Source organism: Polypterus senegalus, chromosome 4 (assembly GCF_016835505.1).
Source record: "Polypterus senegalus isolate Bchr_013 chromosome 4, ASM1683550v1, whole genome shotgun sequence".
In the NCBI taxonomy this organism is placed as follows: Eukaryota; Metazoa; Chordata; class Cladistia; order Polypteriformes; family Polypteridae; genus Polypterus; species Polypterus senegalus.
In genome coordinates, this window is record NC_053157.1 from 187,857,531 (window position 1) to 187,885,498 (window position 27,968).

The 27,968-nt window shown below is 36.6% G+C and overlaps 1 protein-coding gene across 2 annotated transcripts in view; it reads right to left on the reverse strand.

The window, feature by feature from the left end:
- Positions 1–27,968, reverse strand: part of fgfrl1a (fibroblast growth factor receptor like 1a) — a 244,256-nt gene that overhangs the window by 98,461 nt on the left and 117,827 nt on the right. For both annotated transcript variants that reach the window (XM_039751781.1, XM_039751782.1), the window contains exon 3: positions 26,975–27,247. In XM_039751781.1, the coding sequence (XP_039607715.1) occupies positions 26,975–27,247 (273 nt within the window). The remainder of the gene's footprint in view (positions 1–26,974; positions 27,248–27,968) is intronic.

The following is a 27,968-nucleotide window of genomic DNA, read 5'->3' on the forward strand; positions in this document are numbered from 1 at the left end:
AAAATACACACCTCATCATACCATGTCACAGATGGGATATGATAGCCAATGACCTAGCTACGTTCTACTCTTGTCAAAGGACAATAAGATGTTGCGTTGATGGGGGTGGCTGAAGTGTTGGAAAATTGTCTGGCAAATTGTCCCAGTTGACTGGCTAAAAAGGTCCAGCATGATTTAAGAAAAATGATAGTGGATTCAACTGAATCCAGAAGTGGCCTACCCAGTCATGAAATCCAAGTACAGTAAATCAAATGTGTGTTGGGTGAGATAATCTGAGCTATTGAGACTAGTCACAAATTCTGTATACCACACTCTGAAGGCAACATGGCCTGCACTTTTCACACCTTACTAAGTCCGTATCAAGCTTAATGGGAAATGTCCATTGGTCATGTGTGTTAAAACTAAACAATAAAATATTACAGTACAATAAAAGGACTACACTTGCATAATTCAGCTATCTTAACTGCTGAAGGTTCATATTGTTCTATTATTTTTCTGTTTATATATTGTATCCTAGATTTAGTTACTTAAACTGGTAGCTAAGTGTTGTTGGTGGAACACTGTGTTGAAGCACTATAGATTGTTGAACAGTTTACCTGCATCAAAATATGCTGATTTTCCCCAATAAACAGATGGCAATGTAAACTTTATAGTCTATTCATCTATTTTGTAACATGGTTAAACTGTTTCAGATGCAGTGGGTCAGTCCTGTTCTGGTAGCATTAGGCATAAAGGGCACATTGTCTTCGGGTGCACACACTCATTGAGGGTCAGAGTAGACTTGTAAGGAAATGGCACTTGGAAATGGGGAGAACATGGAAACTCCGCAAAGCTTTGGCCAGGCTACAATTAAAAACTAGGACTCTGAATGTTTGAGTACTAAACCACACCACTATGACTTCTTTCATTTTCCAGAGACAAGGCAAAAAAGTTGTACATTAGTTTATACAGTATTTCTGCATTATTGATTATTCATAGAAAAGAGATCAACAATTATTGTAGTAATATGATAACACTACACATCTTGTATCCCTGAACATTGAATGTTGCAGCTGTGTATTCATACTATATACTCAGAGTGCTGTCAACAGGTAAATATTCTCTCCCCAGTAGTCTCTTCATAAGTTCCACAACTGAATATCAGCCAAAATCATGCAAAGTGTGAAGATTTACATGGCCATGTTGAAGAAACAAGCATGGCAGTAACAAATTGCATCATATAAAGAACTGGCTTCTCCCCACAGTACGGTCGAGTGAAAAAAATCTGCAAAAGGAAACCTCTGCATATGGCTAGACAAGTCTGTCTTCATTCATGCATCACCTTGTTGGTATTTTTATAGTGGTGCCTTCATTAATGCATTTCATGTGTCTATTAAAACTCTTTCATTTTTATTGTAATTATATACTATATACTTTTTGTGATTTTGCTATGAAATGTGCAGACAGGCAGGGAGTCAGCATCTATACTAGTAGCCTTATGTGTCAGACTGGAAGCGGCCCGGTAGGTAAAACCAGCCCAACAAAGAGCACAATCACAATACTACCGCCCCCCAGAAGAACTCACATAACCAAAGAAGCAAATCTTTGTCTGCTTGGGAGCACCCACATGGGCATGGGTAGATGTTACAATGACCACAAAAACCATAATCAGGTTTGAAATTAAACCTCAAAGCTGTGAACTAGCACCACCAGCCACTGCATCATCAACATCCTGCTAGCTGTCAAAATAAAGATAAAGAACATGTAACCACACAAAGTTTGTCAAATGTAACAATGTACTTTATGAATGTTAGGGGCATTTTAAACGTTCTGAATGCAAAAAATTTAAAAATCTGATGAAGTATGCTGCTGACTGTCATGAGCAATGTTACCCACTCCTCCTGGTCATCCTCTGGAGCATCTTCATTACAAGGCTAATTCAATAAAAGAGAGCAACCAAAGGTTTTTTTTTGCCTGGTGCAATCATATTTTTTAATATATCACCTGGCTAGATAATTTTAAATAGTTACTAAACATGTTTATTTCATTTATCATTTAGTTTAATATCAATAATCGAGTTGTAGAGTTTGTGTAAGTCTGAGTGCTGTTAATGTAAGCAAAATGCTGTAACACCAAATTGTCCTTGGGATCAATAAAAATCTATCTATCTATCTATCTATCTATCTATCTATCTATCTATCTATCTATCTATCTATCTATCTATCTATCTATCTATCTATCTATCTATCTATCTATCTATCTAACTTCCTTTATGTAATCAGAACAAAAGAGTGACAATTTAAACTCAAAATAAAAAAAAAATAAAAGCAAAGACTATTTAAATCCTTCAACTCCTGTTGTTGGAATGCTTGGATGCAGTAATGGCTAAAACTCAACAGAAGACCCCCAATACTGAAGACACTCAGACCTCAAGTTCCCCCCTCCAAAAGTACAATTACGTATAAAAACAAACAACCGATGAAGCCCGGCTGGAATCTGGCTAGAGTTAACAAACAGAGCAGCTTCTGTGGTGTTAAAAAACATAAATCTGTCAGCGTGGCTGGACTAAAGGGTCGCTGGCACATTCACAAAAAAGTTAAAACGGGGGAGTGGGGAGGAACAGATCCCGCAGAGTAATCGGCAGGGCACGAGGATCAGAACAGAAGAGGTCTTTCACAAAGCCCCACTGCTGCTGATAGATGGATGTTAGCAAGGAACTTAATGTCTTTACCAGGAAGACTGTTTTTTCACAGCTCTTGGGATTACTGTTCCTCACTCCACGTTCACCCGACCTCCCCTCCCATTATAGTAACATAAGATATATTCTGAATGGTGTAATTTATACTTCAAGGCGAAAAAAAAAAAAAAGAAGACAAAATCAAAACAAGTGATACAACTCTTTTATTTTACTGTAAAGGATTTGCTACATTGTTATATGTTTATCTAAGACTTTAATGCAGGTCCAGGAAGAAGGCCTAACTTGTCCTATTAGATTCTGTTTCTTTTATTCTTTTATTTAATCCAACAGACTTTATTTCTCCTTTTATTGATGCATTGTCTAGTTGGCTTTACTATACTGTTGATTTTTATTGCTCTGATCATTTATGAAGGTACATGGGTTACATGGAGCCAATGTCCTGGCAAAAATCTTGCATTTGAATCCTGGACCATTCATAGTGTGTGTCAGGTTTGCACTTACTCCTTGTGTTTTCTTCTGGGTACACTGGTTTTCCTCTCAAATCCCAAGTAACAAATGTGAGGTTAAATGGCAACTCTAAATTGGCCCAGGTGTGTGCAAAAAAGGGCGCTGCAGTGAATGGATTCCCACATTGTTGCCAGGGTGGGCTCACATTCCAGCAGTGCTGGAAAAAGAATTGATGGATAGATGCATACATGAAGGAAAGGTTGTTGTTTTATTTTTAAAGGTAACTAGCATACATGCTCGCTGTGAGAGGTATTGTATGAAGTAAAAACCCAACCAATTCATTAGACTTCACTGCACATTTTCATACTAATGCAGAGCTGGGACAAAATTAGCCACGTTGTTGAACACATTTCCAGTTCAAACATTTAGCTGAACTGAAAGCCAGGTAATTGGATGAGCACATGCTGTGAGAAGTTTATACTGTTTTCACACAAACACTATGCTCCGCCTATCAAAGATTTAATCAGCCACAGATTCTGTGCTTCAAAAACATTTTGCTGCCTGAATGGCTGCAACATCTGTTCACATTTCACACATTAGTTTCAATGTGGAGAGGATGCCTGTTTTATATATCAGTGTTAAAATGGTTGAAAACTATTGACAAACGGTAGAACAACGAAAAAAAATCCTTCAAAAGCAAATAATGCTTTTAAATACACATAGCCAAGTTATGTACCATTCATTTTATTGTCTTGAGAATGTTTAATCAGATTCAGGGAAAGGGAAGACAATACACAGCTAAGCAATACAGTATAGTAATCTATCTATCTATCTATCTATCTATCTATCTATCTATCTATCTATCTATCTATCTATCTATCTATCTATCTATCTATCTATCTATCTATCTATCGACCCAAATTATTTTAGAAGGTGGCTTTAGGTAACACATAGTGCTTCTACCCTACAAGCACTTGATTAACTTCCTGATGAAAAATATTCCAAACACACTCACATTTCTCCTCATCCTACTGAATATTTGCCATTGATTTAGTTATAACAATACGATAAATTTATATAGCACTTTTCTAACCAACACATATGACAATACACAGTCAGTGGGGAACAACTTCAACCACCACCAATGTGCTGTACCCACCTGGACGATGTGACAGCAGCCTTTATTATTTATATATATATATATATACATATATATATATATATATATATATATATATATATACTGTATATATATATTTATTTATAGCCTCAGAACCCCTGCAGATTTTGTTTTTTTCTCCAGCCCTCTAGAGTTTTTTTTGTTTTTTGCTGTCCTCCCTGGCCATCTGACGTTACTTTATTTTTTGTTACTCAGTATTGCCTAAGCTTACTTTTATATTTTTCTTTTTTTTTCTTCATTTTGTAAAGCACTGTGAGCTACATCATTTGTATGAAAATGTTCTATATAAATAAATATTGCTGTTTATTGTGCCAGTACAGCCACCACACCACATTAGCTGTTAGGTGGTGAAGGAGTGAGAGAGAGAGACATAAACAATTAGAGACAGAGGATAATTAGGGGGCCAGAATGGACAAGGCCGTGGTGAGCAATTTAACAGGGACATTGGGAAACATCCTACTCTTTTTGAAAGTTTCCCAGGGATCTTCCATGTCCGCAGAGAGACAAGACCTTGATTTTACTTCTCATCTGAAAGACTGTGTGAATTTTTACTGTACAGTGTTCCCGTCACTGCACTGGGGCATTGGGATCTACACACAGACAACAGGGTAAGTACCCTCTGATGGCCTCACTAACACCTCTTTCAGCAGCAGTCCAATCTTTTCCAATTGTTAAATATTTATTGAATTAATATTTAGACATACTATCTAGTTTACTTTCCAAAATATTTATTTCTCTCTGCAAAACTTACATTCTGAAGAATTAATGTAAGTTCGTCATAAAAATTATGATGCTCTTTGCAGATCTATATTTTAATTGTTTCAGACAACTTCAATTTTTTCACCTGGTTAAACCAACTAAGCATCAAAGAGGAATTAATCTGGTGGCACTGGTTGCAAGAAAGAAACCAATCTAACAAAATGACACACTCCCATTGGGTACCAACTTAGAATTAACAGTTAACTAACACAGCTGTCTTTAGAATGTGGGGGGAACACTGGAGTAATTGGTGGAAAATCCATGTGCTACCTCACTGCCCATTTCAGTCATATTCTCCAAGACAAAGGAGCTCCTGGAACACACATGCCAGTGCAACATAAAGCAGACATTACACATAAGAACAGGATTTGAAATACAGGACACCGGAGCCCAGATACAAATGTATATTAACATGCCTAAGAACATCTGGACACCATTCAAAAATCCTACTAATTTTTAACATTTACTACGTTTACTCACAAAAAAAAGAACACTCCTCTTGATACACTGCCTATCAAAATGTATGAGTAGTCTGTCTAAATGTTGACTTTGCTGTGCTGTCAATCAAATCCTACTCTACAATGAATTCTGCACAAATTCAGTTTATCGTTTCAAACAATGACTTCATGGTGAGACATTTGTAAGCACTTTCAGGATCTCCAAAATTCTATTTTTATTGTATGTATTAGTTTCTACTGCACCAAATTAAACATATGTGTAACAGCCAAAGTATCAGAATGACATTGGAATCCCAAATTTTTATTATCACTTGAATTGAACAAAACTAGCGTCTCAACAGCTGTCTAGAAATCAGAGTTAGCTGAGTGGCAACCATGTAATACACGTCGTGAGTGAAACCTTCCCGAATGCCACTGTCTGTGAAACACCAACTGATGATCAAATAAACACCTCTCAAAGATCACAAAGACCCAAGTACAAGGGAAGAACTAACCCTGAATGTAGCACCAGCTAATTACATGAAACATTCAGGGATACACCCACATTCATTCACACTGGGCAAATTAGGGAAATCATTTAAAATAGTCTTTCTTGGGATTTGGGAAGAAAGCCAGAGTACGCAGTGAAAAGCCTACATGCAAACTCATTTTTCTGGAGCTCCACAGCAGCAGATCCAGCTGCTCTGCCACCAGTAGTGATTTGGATATTGCTGATAAGTTGAAATAAATAACCTGACCTTCATCTTAAAAGAATACTCCACCTAAAAGTTATATTTTGTAATCCATTGCTCACCTTGCATTCTTTGTAAAGATGGCCAAGATGACCTTGTAATCTTATGCTTTTATGGAGAACAGAAAACAAAAAATTACTGACACAGTGGGCTTCAATGCTGGTCTGCAGTATTTCTGGGTTTATCACTGGTGTGAAAATGCACTGATGAATTGGCCTTCTGCTTGTCACCTTGAATATGCACAAATATGAGCCATGCAGTGCTTTCTACCTGTTCATCCTTTCACTTGAATGCCTACTTGTACTTCAGTCTCAAACCACCCTCTGCAATATTGATATCAAGTAAAGCACCATGATGAACGAGCCAATGAATGAGCTATTAATGGTCAGGACTGACCAATGAATAATTGATAGGTGTGTCTTCAATGTGTCACATATGTGCGTCCGGAGACAACCTTAATAACCATTACACTCCAAGCCAGAGGGTGGCACTGTTATCTAATTCCTTTTCTCTTTCCCCTTTTTAAAAAATGATGATCTACAACTCCTCTGTCTCTTTTCTAAAATAGATCTCCTCCTCCTCCTCTTCTCCATTCTAAACTCAACCCTTTAAGCTTGCAGACATTATAACTGTCTGTAATGTCATGGCTCTTGTCTGAACAAGATAACTTTTGATTACCAAATCTTTTCTCTGTTTCTTTTTTGACCATTACCATATATGGGAATCACTATGGTGCCTCAACTGTTTTTTGACATTTCCTGCATCTTCTTACACATTTTACATGTCAAAGAGAGGTAATGGAATACATTTTAAAATATGTGATATTTAATATTTCTTGCCCTATGTGCACCATCAGTGTTCCTCATACACCTTTCCTCAGTATCTGCATGTGTCTAAACCACTCTTGCTTGGCATTCCCCCCTCTCAAGGCTGCTTCTCAGACTCTCTAATTGCACAGAACCTTGCTCGCCACCTATCTGCTTTTTAACTACCACTGAAGGCAGACAGACTCCCATTACTCACTGTGAAAACATCATTTGCATGCTTACAAATACTTCTTTGAAAGAGACCCAGCAATGCCTCCTCCTCATGTGCCTCAACCTCTCTTGCCTAGCATTTCATCTGTTGATAGCTGACAAAAGCCAAACTGACCAGTCAGATTGCTCAGAGGTAATGGACATACACCCACAGAGACTGTAGCATTTTATTATATAGTTTGAGATGTTGTGAGCAAAAGATCAGATACAGTACCTGAAATGTGAATTATATGACATGAGTAATTTGAGTTGTTTTCATGAATATTTTGAATCTATCTATCTATCTATTAGAATTAGAATTAGAACAATCTAGACGAGAACAGGCCATTCAGCCCAACAAAGCTCGCCAGTCCTATCCACTTGCTTCCTCCAAGAAAACATCAAGTCGAGTTTTGAAAGTCCCTAACGTCTTACTGTCTACCACACTACTTGGTAGCTTATTCCAAGTGTCTATCGTTCTTTGTGTAAAGAAAAACTTCCTAATGTTTGTGCGAAATTTACCCTTAACAAGTTTCCAACTGTGTCCCCGTGTTCTTGATGAGCTCATTTTAAAATACAAGTCTCAATCCACTGTACTAATTCCCTTCATAATTTTAAACACTTCAATCATGTCACCTCTTAATCTTCTTTTGCTTAAACTGTAAAGGCTCAGCTCTTTTAATCTTTCCTCATAATTCAACCCCTGTAGCCCTGGAATCAGCCTAGTCGCTCTTCTCTGGACCTTTTCAAGTGCTGCTATGTCCTTTTTGTAGCCTGGAGACCAAAACTGCACACAGTACTCAAGATGAGGCCTCACCAGTGCATTATAAAGGTTAGCCTTCTTAATGGCTTCTGAACACTGTTTGGAAGTTGATAGCTTGGAGTCCACTATGACTCCTAAATCCTTCTCATAAGGTGTACTCTTGATTTTCCGACCGCCCATTGTGTATTCAAACCTAATATTTTTACTTCCTATGTGTAATACTTTACATTTACTGACATTAAATTTTATCTGCCACAAATCTGCCCAAGCCTGTATGCTATCCAAGTCCTTCTGTAATGATATAACGGATTCCAAATTATCTGCTAATCCACCTATCTTGGTATCATCTGCAAACTTAACCAGCTTGTTACTTATATTCCTATCTAAATCATTTATATATATATTAAAAATAGCAGCGGCCCTACCACTGACCCCTGTGGAACACCACTCTTAACATCCGCCAGTTCTGATGAGGTTCCTCGCACCATCTATCTATCTATCTATCTATCTATCTATCACATTATAATAGTTGTTTCACCATATTTAAAATTTTATGTTAGAATCGGATACAGTGTTGTACACAAAAAGCAGGAAACAAGCTCTCCTTTTCAAGCAGACATTCAATTTTAACCAAATGGAATAAATGATGTGGACAACCAGGTGACATCCACTATTCCATTAATTCTTCATCATAAGTCCATTTTTTTATTCCTTATCAATCAATGTTGTTCTGATAGGTCCTGCTTTGATTCTGCGAAACAGGATGGAACACACATTGCCATCTCACTCATCTGCAAAGGACTGTGGGTTAGCTAAATATATCCATGTGTTCAGCAGACCAAAGAATTAACACAGAGAGCACGGCCAGCTTACAAAAAAAAGTGATTCTTGTATTAAAAAGAAATGTATGCCAGAGGAAAAAGAAAATGAAAATCTTTTCATTTCCCTTAAATTGTGAACAGGTGTTGTCACCTTCTTAGAAACCAGCTTCTGTTTAAATGTTTTACCAAAGCTGGTTTGGTCCAGAACAGTTGATCTTTTGTTTGATGAGGAATAGTATAAAAATGGAAGCTGGTAAAATATTTAAGCAAATAACACAGCAGCTAGCAGGAAGTGAAGTAGAAGTTATGAGGGGAAAAATTCATGATATCAGAAAAATCTATCAGTTTGTCACATCTTTTTCTCTGCTTTCATCTTGTACTTTGTGTTGATACTATGGAGAGTGCTACTGAATATTAACCATTGAATTTTTGTTTGGCAGAGAGTGGGTATGATACATTATTTTCCTATCCAAGTTTGGTTCTACTTTGTACCTGGTCGTTACTAGATGAGCACCAAAGATCTTAAACAATAGAGTTAAGTATATGTTAAAAATTGATAGATTGCTTAAATAATTATAGAACCAGTCTATCCATTTCTATTTCATAATGCAACCTGTTTCAAAGCAGCATCACAAGCAAAAGGATTTCATACTTGCATACCTAAAATAATTGGAACAAGCATATCTGAGAAAAGGAATTCAGAGTTTAATAAGAGTAATAGCAGCGTCACCCTGACATGGTCAGGAAGTTTCACATGTATGTAAGATTGGGAAGGATTGGGGCGTAACTAAGTCGCTGACTGCCTTTTCCACTTTCACATTAGAATTCCGGAGAACACCTCTGACATCACTTCTGGTCCAACTAAGAAAACTTTGCCTCTTCTGCTTTGTTTGCTATATATACGACCATAAAACGAAGTCTACTTTCAGTAATAGAACCAGTCGTTGAAGAAGATGAGTGGCCTCAACAAGAGGTTTTTGTTTATCATGAGAACAGACATTCTTTTGGTCCATATGGACCTTGTATTTTGTTCTTTTTTTCTTTTGCTATAGAGCCAATAAACAGTGTATCCAGACCCAACCCCAACATATCATCATTAGATTTCTGTTTTCATTAAATCAGCTTCATGTTACAAAAGTGCAAAAATGAACTGGAACCCGAAGTGCAGTTTTAATTTATCTAGTTATTTCAGTCCAACAATCCAAATATTAGTAACAAACAGAAGGAGCAGTTTTAGGCAACAGGTGCTATAATGAGTGTTCAAGAGTTTCACCATTTTAAAAATAATTGTAATATTTAAAGATGAGCAAAATCAAAAAGTCCTTTTTATTTGTATTTATTCTACTGCTGTGAGAGATGTGAAAATCCTGAGAGTAGTTTATGAGCCTGAATGGCCCACAGTTAAGCCTACTTTAGGGTCTGATTCAGGCAAACAAGCTGTAGAGCAGCTGGGTGCAATACCGTACGTGCAACCTAAAGCCCCAGTGTAGGAGTGTGTGTGATATGATTCAGGCTGGATTTCTCCAACTCATTTGAGTGCTTACTAACGCAATGATGTCTTGCCAATTAATAAGCTCTTGATAAGACGCAGAGAAGCCTGTGTAAATAGACTTGGAGAGTGAGATGCACATGTCTCTTGGAGCTGGTGCTGTCAGAATTTCATGTATCCAGTTACAGTTTGTGGTCTGAACAGGGTGGTTGTAAAATGCTTCCATTTTAGGGTCTTACCTATGGTTACTATGATTTTAATATTATATACTCTATACTATATAGTTGAAGGCATATTCTAAATTTCATCTCTCTGTAAACTAGTAGCACTGCATGATTGCTGACTATTGCTGTTAGAGGACACAAAAAGGTGACTGAATATGAAATCCAGAATGTGGCTATTGTGTAATTTGTAAAAGTAAGATTGATATGTTAAATCAGACCAACTACTAAACTTTATAGAATTAAACACCAAAGTACATATTTATTCTACTCTAACTTTGTTCGCTTAGTGAACTGAATCTTAAGAATTTTAAAAAGAGACTGTCCTTTTTCAGAGGAATCTTGAGAATTTTAAGAAGAGACAGTCCTTATTCAGAGGATTTAAAAGTTATATCTCACACATCAGTAAACTTCCCCTGCTCATTCAGCAGCAGGTGGTTACAGTGTGACATCACTGTAGGTCTTGATGGATGACAAAGAGGTGGGCTGCACAGGCATAAAATAAAGTCTACAAGTGAAACATCTCTGCAGTCAGCCACTGGGGCCTAGCAGGTCGAACAACGTTTTACATAATGGGTGACAGTACAGAGTGAATACACACTGCTACAGAAATCCTTTGACAGAATCAAAATAAGTGACCAAAACAGCAATGCAATTGTAGCTGCCAGGCATCAGACTGACACTGGAGTTCAGCTGACTGATTTTTGGCTGATTATTTGGCATATTGTTTAAATATAAAAAGTCAAGGAGCAAAAATGTACAGTATATGAATCTCTTGGAAAGAGATTAATTGGAGTTACATGATCCAGCTAGTTGTGTCCTATCATATAGAAACATCCCACCATTTTGAGTTATTTCTCTAACCACAAGAGATCTATTGAAGCAGAACATGGACTGCTGAGAACTCAGTGGAATTTATAGGAAGGGTTGTTGAAACTAACAAAGCCTGAGAAGGCTCTATGTGTCAGGCAGAAACTCATAGATTTCAACACCATAAGTACCCTGTAACAACCATTGCAAAAGTGTCCAGCAAAATGCCCATGCTGGCATCACACTCTTGAGCATGGGAGCAGAGAGTAATGCTAGCTTTGGGCATTGACAAGCAGCCTTGGGGGGTTAATGATGGATTTGGATGAGTCTGGATTCACGTACAGATGCACATGGTTTAGTCAATTTCCTCATTTGTGCTCCGGGATTCATAATTAAGGCACCTCTGCCCACTGAAGTACAAAAAGTGTCTGAATAGGATAAGAGAAAAAAAGAAAGAAGGGCAGAGAAAAATACGGAGGTTAAAGGAAAAGATTGTTACCCCTATGGGAATAGTGACAGTTCTGACATGGCAGAGTTGCTCCTGCTGAGCACTCCAGGAGCTGGAGCGACCAACCTCACTGGGTGGGTTCCCAGTGATGGCCATGAGATGGTGGTGGGAGAAAGCAGCAGGGCTCACTGGATCCCCTCAGATGCAAAGAGGTGATGGTAAGGAGACAAATCAGATTTAAAGGGTTGATTGCATCTATTGAAATGACCACAAAGGGTGAAATGAAAAGGCATAAGTTTCAAAATGGAGCACAGAGGCTCAGGAGTAATTTTAATAGCATGGTCATATGTTTCTAACCCTTGATTTTAACCTATGTATTAGAATATTTATTTATTTGAATTTTAACCAACACAGCAGCACTGCTGTTAGCAGGGATTACTTATTTACTTATTGAAGGACTTGTACTGCACTTTTGCACACTGTTTGCTTTGCCACTGGAAAATAAAAATCACTACGCACCCTTTAACACTTACCTGTGTTATGTCCTCACTGCCCAGCCCATGTTGTACATGACTATTGATGTCCTAAGTTCAAGGGAGTTGCCACTACCTATAATGGTACACTTCCAAGAAAGTGGAATCCTAATGTGCTTTTACTTTTTCTGGGTAACTCTTGCACTTGCTTCTGTAAACTAAGTTGCCGAATAGTGAGGAATTTGTGTTCTGTATGAAAAAAAATGAGATTGGCAGCATAAGACCTGAAAAAGTTAGTCTCTCTGAAGATTCTGCTAGAAATTGGTGATGTAGGGATCTTCAGTGCAAGTGGGAGGTAGCACATATCTCTCGACGTGACACCAGCGTGAAGTCATTTATTCATTTTAAAGAAGTTGCAGAGTGAGGTGAAAACAAAATTTTCTCAGTAGACTGAAATATTGTCTTTGTTTCTAGTGTAGGGGAAAATAAAAGCTGGTAATTGAGGTATGAGGAAAAAGTCCTTAGCAGGCGCTAGAGGGCAAGCTTACTTTTGTGCATTATAAACACTTCTTCACCTTAATTTTATTGCTGTCTGAATGTAAGAGGTTAAGAATGTTAAGAAAGAAATGAGACCTTGAAACCCACATGGGTCAATGCTCCGCTGCCTATGGCGAAGTGGTGGTGGGGAGGTGGTGCGCTGAACACTCCTCTGCAAGAGCTACAGGAATGTTTTAGAGGTAAAATATATTAAAAATACCAGTCAGTTCGCACAACATTGAGAAGCATGAAGTTAGATTAAAACTGTAGGCGCAAGTAGTTTCAAGGAAGTAGTAAATTTGTCCTTATTTGGTTCTGTCAGCTGATATTCCTTCTTCTAAAGTGCCCTCCTTACCACTTATGGAAATTTGGATCTGACTGGCACAGTCTGTATCATTACACATTCCTGAAGCATAATGCCTCTTGTGGTGAGAGGAAACCAAAAGAAAAAAATATATATACCAACCTACAGAAGTGAAATCATCAAGTAGCTTTCACTTCACTTAACCCATTTCCTTGTCAGATGCAATGTCAAAAGCAGCCACTTAAAGTATAAACTGCAAAATCGATGGAAAAATAGAAACCTTTTTTTAATTATGTCGAGAAAAGTCAAAATGAAGACTAGAAGGGAGGAATATTCCATATTTTCATACATACATTAACTGGTTGAACATGCAAGTTAAGAATTTCACTGTACTCTCTATGCATGTCAATACTACTACTACTACTACTACTAACTGATTAATTAATTCAATTACTGTTCATGAAAATCTGTAGGCATGCTCGAAGTTTAAATAATGTGTTAAAAGGGGGATAACATTTGTGAAAAGACTTTTCATTTATCAGAGGAACATATTCTTTTGTATAAGTCTGAAATGCTTTACCATTTTTACTCCTAACAGAAGGAAACGAGTAGGCCTGAAAACACCCATCAAAGGCCACGCTAAAATCTTGCTATAATGAATCTCTATGTTTGTCATAAATGATCCTTGAACACAAAGAAGCTTTTTTAACTTAATATATAGTACTAAGAAATAAGTTTGGCACCCCACTCTTGCAATTGCACGAGGTTTTTATTGTCATTTTGTTGAGTGTTGTTGCGTCCTTTATGGGTATGTAGCAGATGTCACAGATCTGACTTCTGTTTTCTTTAACTTAAAATGATTTCTGACTTATCCTGTCAAACACTCTGGCTTATTTCAGCTGTGCTTTACCTCCAGGTGTAAACTGCTTGACTGTAACTCAATTCTAGGTTTGCCTTGAAAACTGCTACAGATCATATCCCTGTAGCTCTAATAAGCTTGTCGGGATGCTTTAGATCAATCATAAATCAGTTAGTCACAGGGCTTGCTGAACCCAGCAACACCTGACTAGCCACTCAAGCTCATTTTCACAGCTCTCCCACCGCAAAGGATTTCTCAGACGCCGCCAGATGACTTCATCCCAATGGCTGTAATGTAAAACATACCATATTTAATAGCGAATTTCACCGTGGATTTGAAATGTGGAGCAGAGGCCACTTTTCCATGGATCCAACTGGGTACTAACTTACCAGAGTAGAGTTACCACCTTCTGACTAAGACAGGGAAAAACGTACATGCTCATGGTTTTCTAGACACACATAAGTAGCCATTAATTAATCACATATCTTTCAATCTACTTTACCAGCTGCTTCTTGGCAAAGTGAAATCATCTTGGCAAAAGGTCTTAAACTACAGTACACATCAGCGTGGTTGGGGATTTAAGATCCAACAAGACCCAGCTTTCATTAATTAAATATCTGCACTCGGGTCCTGAAATTATCACTGCATATAACTTAAACTCTGTGTCATGTGTATATGCATATATACAGTATACCTTCCACCAAAAAATGATAAATCACTTTTGAGTGTTCATTAACATACAAAATGCAAAGTACTAGTTTGTTACCTGGTTTTAGATGATAAGAATATCTACAAATAGACAGTACAGAAACAATTAAAACATGTTGGATAACTAATAATTCACCCAGGCACTTTTTAAAATGCCTTCTGGGTTTTCTCTTGAACTACACAACTTGATAGTTTATGTGAAAATCCTGTGACCCTTTATGTAAATAAGCACACCTTGGGGTCTTTGTTGAGTATGGTTTTCACAATGAAAAAACACACATCAGTGTTTCCCCTATGATTGTACCAAGATCATATTTGTTATAATAAACTCAAAATAAACCATATATTTAAGCATATAAATGTAAACCTATTACAGTAGTTATTTTAGTAGTTTTAATAAACACACATATTATAAATATCTCTAATTCCCAACAGGTTCCAACAAATACTGCATTTGTTCCCCAAAACTCAAATCTCTTTTGTCGTTAGTGATACCTCAAGATGACCAGTAGTTCCGCATCTACAAAAGTATCTGAGTTTTTGGACTTTGTGCATAAAAGCTAACTGCGGATATAATAATATTCAGAAAATTACATAAACATATTGCCTGGGCTCACTTTACTGGAAGTAGTTGTCTGGGACTTATAGTCTCTAATTGCTTCCTCAATAACTCACAGTGTAGCACTGGCAATATTGCTTACAGAGACAATGATTGTTACCTACTATGTAAACATTTTGAAAGTTATGTTTAGATTAGTAGACTTTAGGCCACTTAGCACACATAAATGAAATAGGGTATGCTAACATGCACTACACTATTTGAATTAAAAAACAAAAAACAAAAAAACACACCAAATATCAAGTATTCTCTTCCTATGGTTTGTGGCAGGGTAAAGGCTGTTTTCCTTCAGATTTTAGAGGCTAATAACAGGAACTTAAAAGGAAGTTCAATGGACACTGAGCTGACTTGAATTGCTTCCTAAGATGTAATAACATGGCATTCTACTCTATCTTTTTAGGAATTCCTCCTTTGTTTTGTTTTTAAAAAGTCTGACAAAACATATTTAGTGCTGCTAAGATTTCATCCGTGTTGCATATATTCAGCACATAGCAAGAGATGTGAAGGAAATGGTCACCAGCTATGATCCTATAAACCATGGCATAGCTGAATAAACAACTCAATTACATAATACATGGTAAACTAATTTAACTATCAGAATCAATTGGTCAAAAAAAACCTCAAATGCTTGCCGAAACTGAGATGTATGGATTATTCTTTCTTGTAGAAGACCACACACCTAGCAGAGTTGAAGATGAAGTGGCTTTCAGTGGCATTATATGAGCATCTGAAGTCATAAACTTGAAACTGTAATTTAAATAAAAACTTCATGAACTTTCTAAACAAAAGCAATTTATTTTTATAACATGCTCATTTTAACGTGGCTCAAAGAGATGAATCGATCTTGAACACAAAAAAAAAATGAATTAATACAGTATACACAACAAAATCAAGACGGATCCAACAGCAGAGCTGCAGCACCATACATCACCGCAGGTCTACACCAGCTGTTTCACGGTGGAAGTGTGCAAGTCTACATCCTCCAATAACCCTAACCTTAAGTTACCCCACTCTTAACCATTTATACTACATGCTAATCACAGTAACCCCTAACCTTAACAAAACTAATTCTTAACCCTTAACTTACCCATAATCTTATCCATTTATACTACACTCTAACCATACTAACCCCTAACCTTGAAACTGCTGGTGCAGAACTGCTGGCCTAGATCTGCGGGGACGCATGGTGCTGCAGTTGGATATTATTGCCAAAATCGAAGAGAAAACCAAAATCTTGAAAAATATGCAGAAAAACCTACTCATTCATGAAATATGTTTTGCTTGCCAGTACTGTATTTTGTTAGTGATTTTTAAACACCATATACAAGCTCTTGTGGTAGGAATTGGTCATTTTTTGCATACTCCAACTTCCTCTCCAGAGAGAATTTTGGGGTCAGAGCATAGAATCAGCTATGTGTACAGCACCCCTGGAGCAATTGCAAGTTGAGGTGCCTTGCTCAAGGACCTAACAGTGTAGCATTCCTTCTGTCACTGCTGGGATTCAAACCATCAACCTTCAAGATACCAGTCCAGAGCCTTTAGCCACAGAGCCACCACTCTGCCTATAATGGTGATGATACTTATCAAGGAGGACAAGCCTTGTTATCATTTTTTAGATTTGTGTCACTTATTTGCCATTTTTTGTCATGGTTTGTCAAAGCAGTGACTTGTTTGAATGATGATGTTATGGTTTTGAATTATTTACTTATTTAAGCATTTCATGTCTTTTTACATTCTTGGCCATTACTTGGTTCCATGTCATGCCAATGGCATCATATACATATACACAAGCATTATCTGGAAATGATGCCATAATGGATATCTAAAAAGATTAGTGAGGTCAAACACTGGCACTTGAAGTTAGTGATCCAAAACTCTTTTATTAATTTACTAGTTACTGAGAGTGCTTATAATTTTAATCACCATATTTGTTTATTTATGCACACTAACAAAGATTTGCCCCTTAGACTTTAAATATTCTTGTTTTAATGTTTATGGTTCATCATAGAATGACCATCAAAAGCACATAGATTTTGTTGCTACTAATTTTGCATAATCCTATATTGGTTAATACAAATACCTTATTTTATGAAATTTATTGATTTTATTTTCACCAGTATAATGCAATTTAAAACATCTGATTTGCTGCTACATTGAAATCCCCAGATGGTTATCACGGAACAGAAAAAAAGTAGCTCTTACTGATCTTCTGCTGTTATTTAACAATTTCACAGACCTTACCTGTTTTGGCCATGTAGAAATAAAAGCTGACTATGAGGAGCTATAAATATCACTAGGCCAATCAGCTGACAAAAAGTGCAGAATTTTCTCCATTAAATTAAAAAATAATTACATACTGCTTACAGATTATATCTTGAGTCAGTAACCTGAGTGCCAAAATAAGAAATGAGAATGTGTCAAAAAGAAAAGTCTGAAGAAGGATTTCTTCAGCTGGAAATCAATGCTAAGGGGCGGAAGTAAGATCATGCCTGCGGGCCTGCTCAATCTGTACCACATTTCACGATCAGAGTAACTGGCCTTGCAGAGATCAAATATCATCTGAGTTCCATGAACTTGAAAACAAAACCATGAAGAGGTCTCATTTGGAATGTACTGAGGAAATAATTCTAGCTCCAAATCTGTGTAATTCAATTTCTCAAAACATACCTGTGAAAATGCAGCCAATTACTTAAAGAATGAAGAAATCATTTTTTTGGTTTCTACAATTTACTACATAACATGTAAAACATTTAATTTTTGAGTAATAAATATTACACCAATTAAAAGATTATGATCTTAAAAATTCCTTAAATTAAATCCCACAATATTTTTTTTTTTATTTTTGGAATGGATTATGGATTATATTGCACATTAGGCTTCTTCAGATTACATTAGAAGTGATAACAAATAATATTTTGAAAAACTATTTTATCCCTTGATAAGGACAATTTGTACATCTCATGCTGTTAACTGCTTTGTAAAGAACTGATGGAGGAGATAATATAAAACATGGATTGACTGACATATAAAGTAAAATGAGCTGACTTTCTGCCACCTAGAGCCCACAGATCCTGTTATGGATTGTTAAAAGGGAGTCTCTGGCACAGACATTGGCCTTTAGAAGGACAACTGAAAGTAGTGGAAGAGTGCTAGACTCAGAGTGGAGTCAAAAGACAGAGAATGAGTGTGTACAGTGGTGTAATTAATGGTGTGAGTAAGAGACACAAGAGCACAGTGAAGAAAAGCCAAGGACAGCATAAGAACATGTCATGGGCATCGTACAAGTTTATGTGTTGGTGAATCTTTGGCCAAAAGAAGAGGAGTGGCAGGGAACAGAACAGGACTTGTAGGAATATAAGTGGTCATTTGTTTTATTTAAATTATTTTTATGATTTGTATAACAACAATACTGTGATTACAAACAATTTAATCTAAGTACTATTACTAAATAAAGTAAAATATGTTTTTTTAATGACCACTCATATTTTCCAGAAATCTTGGGTCATGCAAACTTAGCACCGGAATTGTAAATACTGTTAAGTTTTCTTCTTTTTCATGACCCCCCATGCTCTCCCAATGCATCTAATTTAAAGGAAAAGTCACCAGAGACACGAATGTCACTGCCGAGGTAAGTAAACCTCTCATCAAAGTCAACATTCTCTCCGCAAACAGACACACTGCTGATGGCTGTACCTAAGAGGTCATTAAAGGCCTGGATCTTGGTTTTTATGCAGGACATTCCAGGCCCAGACACTCCTCACTTAGTCACTCAAGAGCCCTGATCAGAGCATCCATTGACACTGTGAGTATCAGAGCATCGTCAGCAAAGTCAAGATCAGTGAATCTCTCTTCACCAACAGATGCCCTACAGTTGCTGAACCCAGAGCTGCTGTGGGGCATCTTTTGCCGGAGAGAACACAGAAACAGAAATAGAATACATTGGGGATCGGATCTGATGGTTTGATGCTTCCACTGATTGTTACAACTGTAAGCAACCTAATATTCCAGGTGTGTATATTAAAAATTGTGGTGGGATATTACTAGTAAACTGTTGATGTCACTCCTGAAAAGTTTGAAAATTTCATCAGTGAATGCAGATTTGGTCTAAGTGTACCAAAAAATTGAAGAACTCCAACTTCTGTCCTAATTTTTTAGTGTTTGTACTTGTACTCAAAAGCGGTTTCTTCAAATAAAACAATGGCTATTACATTGTTTGGGTTGCTGAATCCAATTTTGTTTATTGTTTCCTGGTATTGAGACTTTTCTTGACTTGAACTTTGTGATTTACAGTATTGTTTTTGAGTTTGACAAAAGAGTAAATTAAATTCACAGTTACAAATTTGGTTTGTTACTGACTAACATTTCTTTTTCTCGTTCCCATTTCATTCCATCTGCACCGCAGAACAAAGTTGTGTTTATGAATACTTTTTTGTGACAATTGACAAGTCACTTGCCCACAATGCTTATCAATACTTCTGCAGAATACATTAGAATTCTTTATCTCCTATAATACTTGTAATGTTTATTTCATTAACCTTTTTTGCCATCATCAGCCTGGTGTTTCCATCCCAATACCCCAGCTAAAATCTTTTATTTTTCAGTGCTACAGATTTAGATTGCAATTTAGCTAGAAAAGCAGCATACACAGCCACTATTAAAATGTAAAAGCTTATTGTAACTTCTTCATTAAGAAGGTTTACATTATACAAGTAAACTAAATGTATGGTATTGTAGTTAACCTCAAGGGTCACACTTGCCAATTGTTTTGTTAGCATTCATGCTACTACAGGTTAATCTTTCAAAAATACACAAATTATCAGTCTTGGAAAAGTGTTGGTTGTTAAAACAATGGATGAACTGAATTGCATGTGCTCTTCTGTTAAAAGCAAGTTTAAAAAAACAAAAGGAGACTGCACTCCTCCATGGCAATCGATTATTCAGGATAAGCCAAGCTAAAAGGACAGAAGAACAAAGACTAACATTCCAAAAAACAATGGTAAATCTAACCCTGCTGCTCCATAGTTCTGATTGTTTTGAGGTCTTGGTCCTTATGGTATCAGATTATTTTGTACAGATAGATGACACAAAGGAAGGGGTGCAAAATAAAGATGAGTGAGTGGGTGATTGCATTGTCCTGTAAGTCCAGGACGAAGCACTTTAGAAAATTCTTCTTTTTGTACTGTACATTTGTTCTTTCATTAACATTATAGTCGGGAGAAACTCTTAGTCACATGTGCTAATCAGTATGCGTATGCAACACATTACCACTCTCTCGCACCATGATTTGTGACAATAATCCTAATTTAAATGTATGAACAGAAAACTCAATAAGTTTATCATTGGAGCTTAAACAAAAGTGATTAAGACTTGGTTTCCAATGAAGAGACATATCTATTATATATCTGAAAGGCAGCTCATCCCAGCGAATCATGAGGTGTTAGATTTACAGTTCATCATATGATTGCAAATAAGTTTTAAAAGTGATTATTATTTATTGTTACATTACTTTTCTTTAATTTTGTTTTCTTTGCACTAACCAGCTAATAATATGAACAAGGAAGAACAACTACTACAGCTACACTGCAAGAAAGAAACTTGGAGCGATGTTTAATAGTTACTTTGTCTTCTTCCAGGCTGAGTAAGCAGTCAATGAAGTAGAACATCTACCATTAGATCCTATTCTACAGTAGAATGCTTATGTACTGGTAATTCAAAAAAAAATATTCAAGAAAATGGAAAAAGACTACAGGAACAAGTTACATTTGATCACTCACAGAAGGATCCTGACACTGGTTTCATTCCTAGCAGTATTAATATTTTTAATTCTAAATATCAAGTGGCTATTAGTGGGCCTTTGATAAATTATAAATAATTAGCATACTGCCATAATACCATGTTCTTATTTATGCAAATCATGGCAATGTATATAATTTCTTTCTTTTTTGAAATGTATTACTCTAAGCATGGGGTAGGCACTCCATAATAATTATTATTATTAGAAGTATTTGTAATAGTAGAGTCTGTAGCTTTAATGGAAGTAGCAGTACAGTGAAATCCTTATTTGCATGTCAGTACTCTGTCGCATGATGATATATATATATATATTTTTTTTTATTATACTTTATTAATCCCAAAGGAAATTACTTGGTTTTCACATACCCCCTGGGGTCAGGGTCAGCCATTGTACAGCGCCCCTGGAGCAAATGAAGGTTAAGGACCTTGCTCAAGGGCCCAGCAGAGTAGCATCTCCTTTGGCAGTGACAATTCGAACCAGCAACCTTCGGTATACCGGCGCAGATCCTTAGCCTCAGAGCCACCACTCCACCCGATATCAAAAGTGTATTGAAATGCATAGTTTCATTTATTGAATAGAAAGAAAATCTCAGAAATTACAATTATTATTGTTATAATACTATATCTGTAGAATCATTTATATATTTGTAAATTAATGCCAAAACAAATTTCCTTGGGATCATTTTCAAACACACATACTCAAAAAATTGATATACTTGCCAAGGCTAATCTATTGCTATTATCAATGCTACTTTCTAGCTTAATCTTTTTGAATATATAAATAAAAAATCTCCTGCAGTAAAATTTAAGATGCTGATTTTTTTATAATTTTATGTATAGTCAGTACTGAATTGATTGCTGGATCTGTCCAATTACTTAAGAATTAGATTTGATTAGATTAGATAGAACTTTATTTGTCCCGGGTGGAGTTTGGCTTTTTACAGAGGCTCATTAAATAAATACATACTGTAGGTAGATAAATAAGTAAATAAATAAATAGACACACACAGTTTGCTCTGAAGACATACTAGAATGACTATAAATCAAGAAAAAGAAAAAAAAGAAAAGTTCTGACTTGGCTGTCACAGTCACAGTGATTCATTAGACAGGTGTATTTCTGACGAATAGTTCATTCACTGAAAGTCCTCAGCGTTAGCGTGTCACAGAGAAGATGTGCAGCATTGTTCTTAATTTTTGTTTTAACTCTCTCCTTTGCTATTAGGGGTGGAGTAGTGGCTCTGAGGCTAGGGATTTGCACTGGCAATCAGAAGGTTGCCAGCTCGAATCCCGTAAATGCCAAAAGTGACTCTACTTCATTGGGCCCTTCAGCAAAGCCTTTAACCTGCAACTGCTCCGTCCTGGGTATGACGTTAATCTACATCCAGCCCTGCGTGTAGGCCCTCCAGTCACCATAAAAAAAACTCACACTGTACCATTCCATCTGAACTAGTGTGGTGCTGAGGTGTCACCTGTTATCATGGCTGCATTCAGGCCCTAATCTATAGGGTGGTCCAGATCTAATTATGCAATTTAAAATATGCTATAACTTATAAAGTTTATTACATAGAAAATCACCCAAAAAAACCCGGACCATCGAGAAGTGTGTGAACTGACGACATAAAGAATCGTCTTCGCATCGAACTGGAATCGTCCCTGCATAAATCAAAGTCATCCAGAAGATCTGGATCTGCATAATTAGATCTGGACCACCCTGTGGGATCCTGAGTTGGTTTGTCATGTGGTGGGTGCGGCAATGTGCTGTATCAGTGTGTGCTCCTAACTTCCTCCTCCTCCTTTGCTATTACCTCTAGTTACTTCATAACTTGATAGTAATGACATAACATATACGTCATGTCTCAAAAGTGCACAAAAACAAAAGAAGCTCAGCCTAATCACAATTCTACCTGCATTACAGACGTTAGATTTAGTAGTTAAACCTGTGGATTATCCTTCTAAATGCAAATAATCATTAATAATAATTCTTTGCATTTATATAGCGCTTTTCTCACTACTTAAGTCCACTAACCAACAAAACCACAGACCAACCTAAGATAAAAACACACATGGCTTGATATAACTTTCAATTAAAGTGTTCAGCAATGGAAGATTCGACTTTAGCTAGTGCTAAATTCTGGCTCGGGATGACTTCTTTCACCTGCTAAAGCAGTGGTATCTGGGCAAATCAAGTGATCTGCTGCTGGATTTCGGTCTCATTCTCACTCTTGGCTTATACATTAAATAAAGAGTAATTTGCTTACATAAAACAGATGATTTATCTCTTAAGATGTTATTTTTTTAATTCTTCCTACTCTTTTAACCATTGCTTTTCTTTTAATACAACATGTATCAGAATACATTTCAAAGCAGTGTTAAAATATTTTTGTTGCATGATATTATGCTAAATTTTGTTTATAAGGAACCTATATAATACAGTAATATTCATACCAGCTGAAAGGTGATTTTTAAAGCACTGATGCCATGGCCAGAATGTAGCTTAAAAATAATTCAGTGAAAATAATTATAAAAGCAATATCTTTAATTATTTACATAAGATACATTTCTTTTTGAATGTATTTTTAGTAATAATGGGAGTAATAGTAAATGGGTAGTGTGAGTGCAGTTTCCTCATGCCTCCTTGAGTCCTAGAGCACTAACTGTGTGGGGTCTCCATATTTCCCAGGTGTCTTGTTGCTCTTTTCCTACATTTCAATGAGAAGAAGGTTTGATTGACTGACAACTGTAACTTGCCTGTGTGTGAATGTGGATATGTATAAGTGTGTCCTGTCTGGAACCCAGTGTTGCTGGTTCAGGCTATGAAAATCCATTAGCACAAAATGAAAGGAATGGCTTAGAAAATGAAGGAATAAATGAATAATTGGCCTGTGATGGCCTGCTATCCCATCCATGATGATTTCATAGCTAATGTCTTTTGCTGCCAGAAGCATAGGCTTCCATCCCCCATATCCCACACCACACCTATTTAGTTTATCTTTAATTAATTCACTTCACATAAGGAAGCTTAGATGCCAAAACAATGTGTCCATTTCCATGGACACATTGAACTCTGGTGCAGTAGCAGCAGTTGTACAAATGCTTGACTCTGTGCTACAGAGTGCTTCTTTTTCTTCTGCTTGCACAGAGCACCATCTGATAGATAGGGTCTTTGTGACAGCACAACAGGATTATTACGTTTCTTCCCTGTATAGAGCTCAATTTGACAGTTAAACTCATACATAAACTCAAGTAACTGACCTGGGACGTACAGTATGTCCTATCCTTTGCACAGAAAATGAAAACTAACTTTCTAAGACAGTCCAGCCAAAGGAGAATCTTATTGTTCATGTGACTAATTGGTCCTTTGAGAGCTGAGGTGCCTTATTTTCCACTCGAGATCTAATGCTCTGCAAGTGTCTAATATCCAACACCATGTGGTTGGTTTTAGTTAATGACCTACTTTTTGGAAATAAAGGATATGATTCATAATAGAGCCGTACACATGTATTGTGAGTAATAAATTGTTAGCTTGCTATATAACTTATACATTCAATCATTTCTGAATCCTTATAAACCCAGTGGAATGAACCAAAGTTTATGGAATTCACAGTCCTAAACAATTATATCATTCCAATCTAAAACGCTCTGAGGCACGGGCTCAAGAATACCTTGGCTAAAATGCAAGGTGGAACCCTAAGCAGTTCATAGAAAACAAACCACATAGTACATTCTGCTTCTTCTACTAACAAGATAACCTGAAAAATTAGGTTGCTTTAAACATTGTAATTATCTGTATCCAGCTACTTAAATGTTAGAGGCCACACTTCTGAAACAGCAGCAAAAACATTCTGTCCTAAATTTCCAAGTCTCTGGCTGGATTTTTCCTTGTTTCCTCTGCAGGTCTCAATAGGAATCAAATTCATTCTTGTTTTAAAGCCAAAGATTTAGTAAGACATCTACAAGATCCTCTTTAAATTCCTATCTCAGCAACACGCTTTGCAGGCTTTTTGGCGGAATTAGTTTAATCTTGAACTATGTACAACTCTGACCCAGTTAAAGCACCTTGTAAAACTCTAAGGCAAGAAAAACACAGCCCAGTGTTACAACAAATCCATATGACTGAGGCTGCTTTCTTCGAGATATTTGGGGCTTTAAAATAATGGAAAAATACAGAAAGAAATAAAAGAGCACAGCTCGATAAAAACACAATGTAACTATCAAAGCATTACTTTAACAGAAATGTTATTTTTATTTAATTGTTTTATTGGATGGAAGAGTGATTACTGTTGGTGGCTGACAGGTCCAGGTAAGTTCAAGTCAAATTTAAAGCCTATGTGGATTTTACACATTTGCTACCATTTCAAAATAACAAGTGATTTAAAATACTAAAGTGTGATCTATCGACAGGAAAGCAGTACCATGTAGGTAGTGTGGTGGTCTGCACACCTCTTTCAACAAAGAAATTCCTGATTAACCCCCCAACTGCATTTAATGTATTTCTTGAATTCTCTCATTATTTGGTCTGGATATGGCCATATTTTCTCCAGAAGTTATTTGTGTCAGAGCAGGGTTTTTTTTTCTTGCAGCAGCAGAAGGAAAGCCTTCCACTTTGTACCAAATGCAACAAGTTTAAGTTTAAAAAAGCTTGGCAATGTACAATTTGTAATTACCTTTGACTCATTTCCTTACGTTGTCAGTTCAAATGTATTTATTTCCACAGAAACACACTCATTATTATAGGCTGCCCTCTAAGAGAGAGTACAAATACATAATTCAGTTATACAGAAAGGATTGGCTTATGCATATTACACTACTCTGAATTTGTTACTCACAGTAGAAGGAACCAACATAATAAAAATAATGATAACGGAACAATGTTCGAAGAATGATAACAGCTATCAACTAATGTTAATGATATTGTGTTTATATTTGTTATTAAATTATTTTTTTTTAATTATCTTATGGTTTAAGAAAAATAGTAAGACTAATGGCAGGGCAGAATGCATTAGGTGCTCGAGTGAAGTAATCCCTGTTCATGTGGGATTTAAAAGTTGAGAAACAGAGCCAATAATAGACCACTGTATGTGGCATTAACAGTGATTGTAAAAATACGTATTTTCTTATGGCTTAAAGACAGCACGACAGATTATTAAATGTGCCTTTAAATACCAAAGTCACAAAATATATTCCTAATTAGCCAACAATTTCATGAAAAAAATGAATATTTTGACATGACTTTAATAGGATGTAAAAATGTTCAAATCAAATTACAAAAGGCACTAAAAATGAAAACCTATTACTACTTGTATCAGTTAGCTCTGATGATTTAAATTTTCACATTTCAATAAGGTCCCTTTAGGCAGCATTAAGTTGTGGCCACTTTGACTCTTTTCTTTTGAAACATTAGCAGGCTGTCAAACGGTGATGCATATACGTCCAAAATGACTTGTATGGATCATAATGGCAGGCTGCAAGCCTTTTGAATTTTAAAACTCATGTATGCTCTACAGGAGCTACAATAAAGGTCAGGTATCATGTGTAGCATTTAAAAAAATAGTTTGAAAGTTAAAGTTAAAAGTTAAAGTAAAAAAGGAACTACATATGTAAACAGAAAGGAAGGTATTTAGTGTGAATTATAGCAATTGTTTTTCTCTGGTAGAAGAGGATATAAGTCATCTATACTAATTATATATGTGTGTCATTTTAGTACATGTGAAAATATACAACAACAGATAAAGTCAAAAGTTACAGTGGAAATCAGAAAATAATTTTCCTGGGATTTAAGGGCACAGATCACTGAATGTGACAAAGGTATGCATTGGAGAGGGATACTCTCCCTATTTCCAGAACATTCTCAGTAGACTTACCTATTACAATCAGGGTGTAGTTGATGTTGATACTACCAAAGCCATTTGTGGCTTTGCAGATGTAGGTCCCAGCATCTTCTGCCTCCACTTCTTTAATCCGAAGACCGTGTGGTAAAACACGGAACCTCGTCCACCCGCTATGAATGGTGCGCTTGTCTTTGGTCCACATTGTGAGGGGAGGAGGGTCTCCTTCAACAGGACATAGAAGTTTCATTGTACGGCCTATTCTCACAGTCTGCCGGTGGATTACTTTGTCAGCAATTCTTGGTGGATCTTAAAAAAAACAAAAACAATGTGTTACTCAAAACCAAATACAGCAGGAATAGATAGATAGATAGATAGATAGATAGATAGATAGATAGATAGATAGATAGATAGATAGATAGATAGATAGATAGATAGATAGATAGATTTAACATTAACACTTAGATTTAACATTAACACTTTTGATCTTAAGGGTGTGAGAAATGTGGAATGGTCTTCACAGTCAACACAAAGCCAGTGGGAGCCGGCTCTTAATAGGAATGTTGGTTTCTTCTACAGCTGGACACTTTGCATTTCTGGCAGGTTCATCCCTCGGCGCAAACATATTCCTGCCTCACGTTATTCTGTTCACCCAGGATCAGAGTTAGCCCATGTGCCACACTTTCCTGTGGCTCTATGAGCCAACCCATGGCCAGGATCCACACACCCAGGCTGATGAACTTTAGTAATATTGAGATATGTTTAAAATGCTTCTTTAAACCCTATTTCTGTGTCCCCCCACCTAACCTCCCCCCATTTCATGCCCTTGTGAGCTGCTTTTAAGGGTGGCTTCTTCTGGTAGCCACACCCCTTGTGACAGTCCTTGGCCACCTGAGAAATGTGTCCCACTCAGGTCCAGACCAAGGATATTACAATACAAATATACTCTACCATAGAATCAAACACAACACTTTAAAGTAGTTATTATAGGTTATAATTTTGATTGAAATAATTTGAAGATTAAATGTTC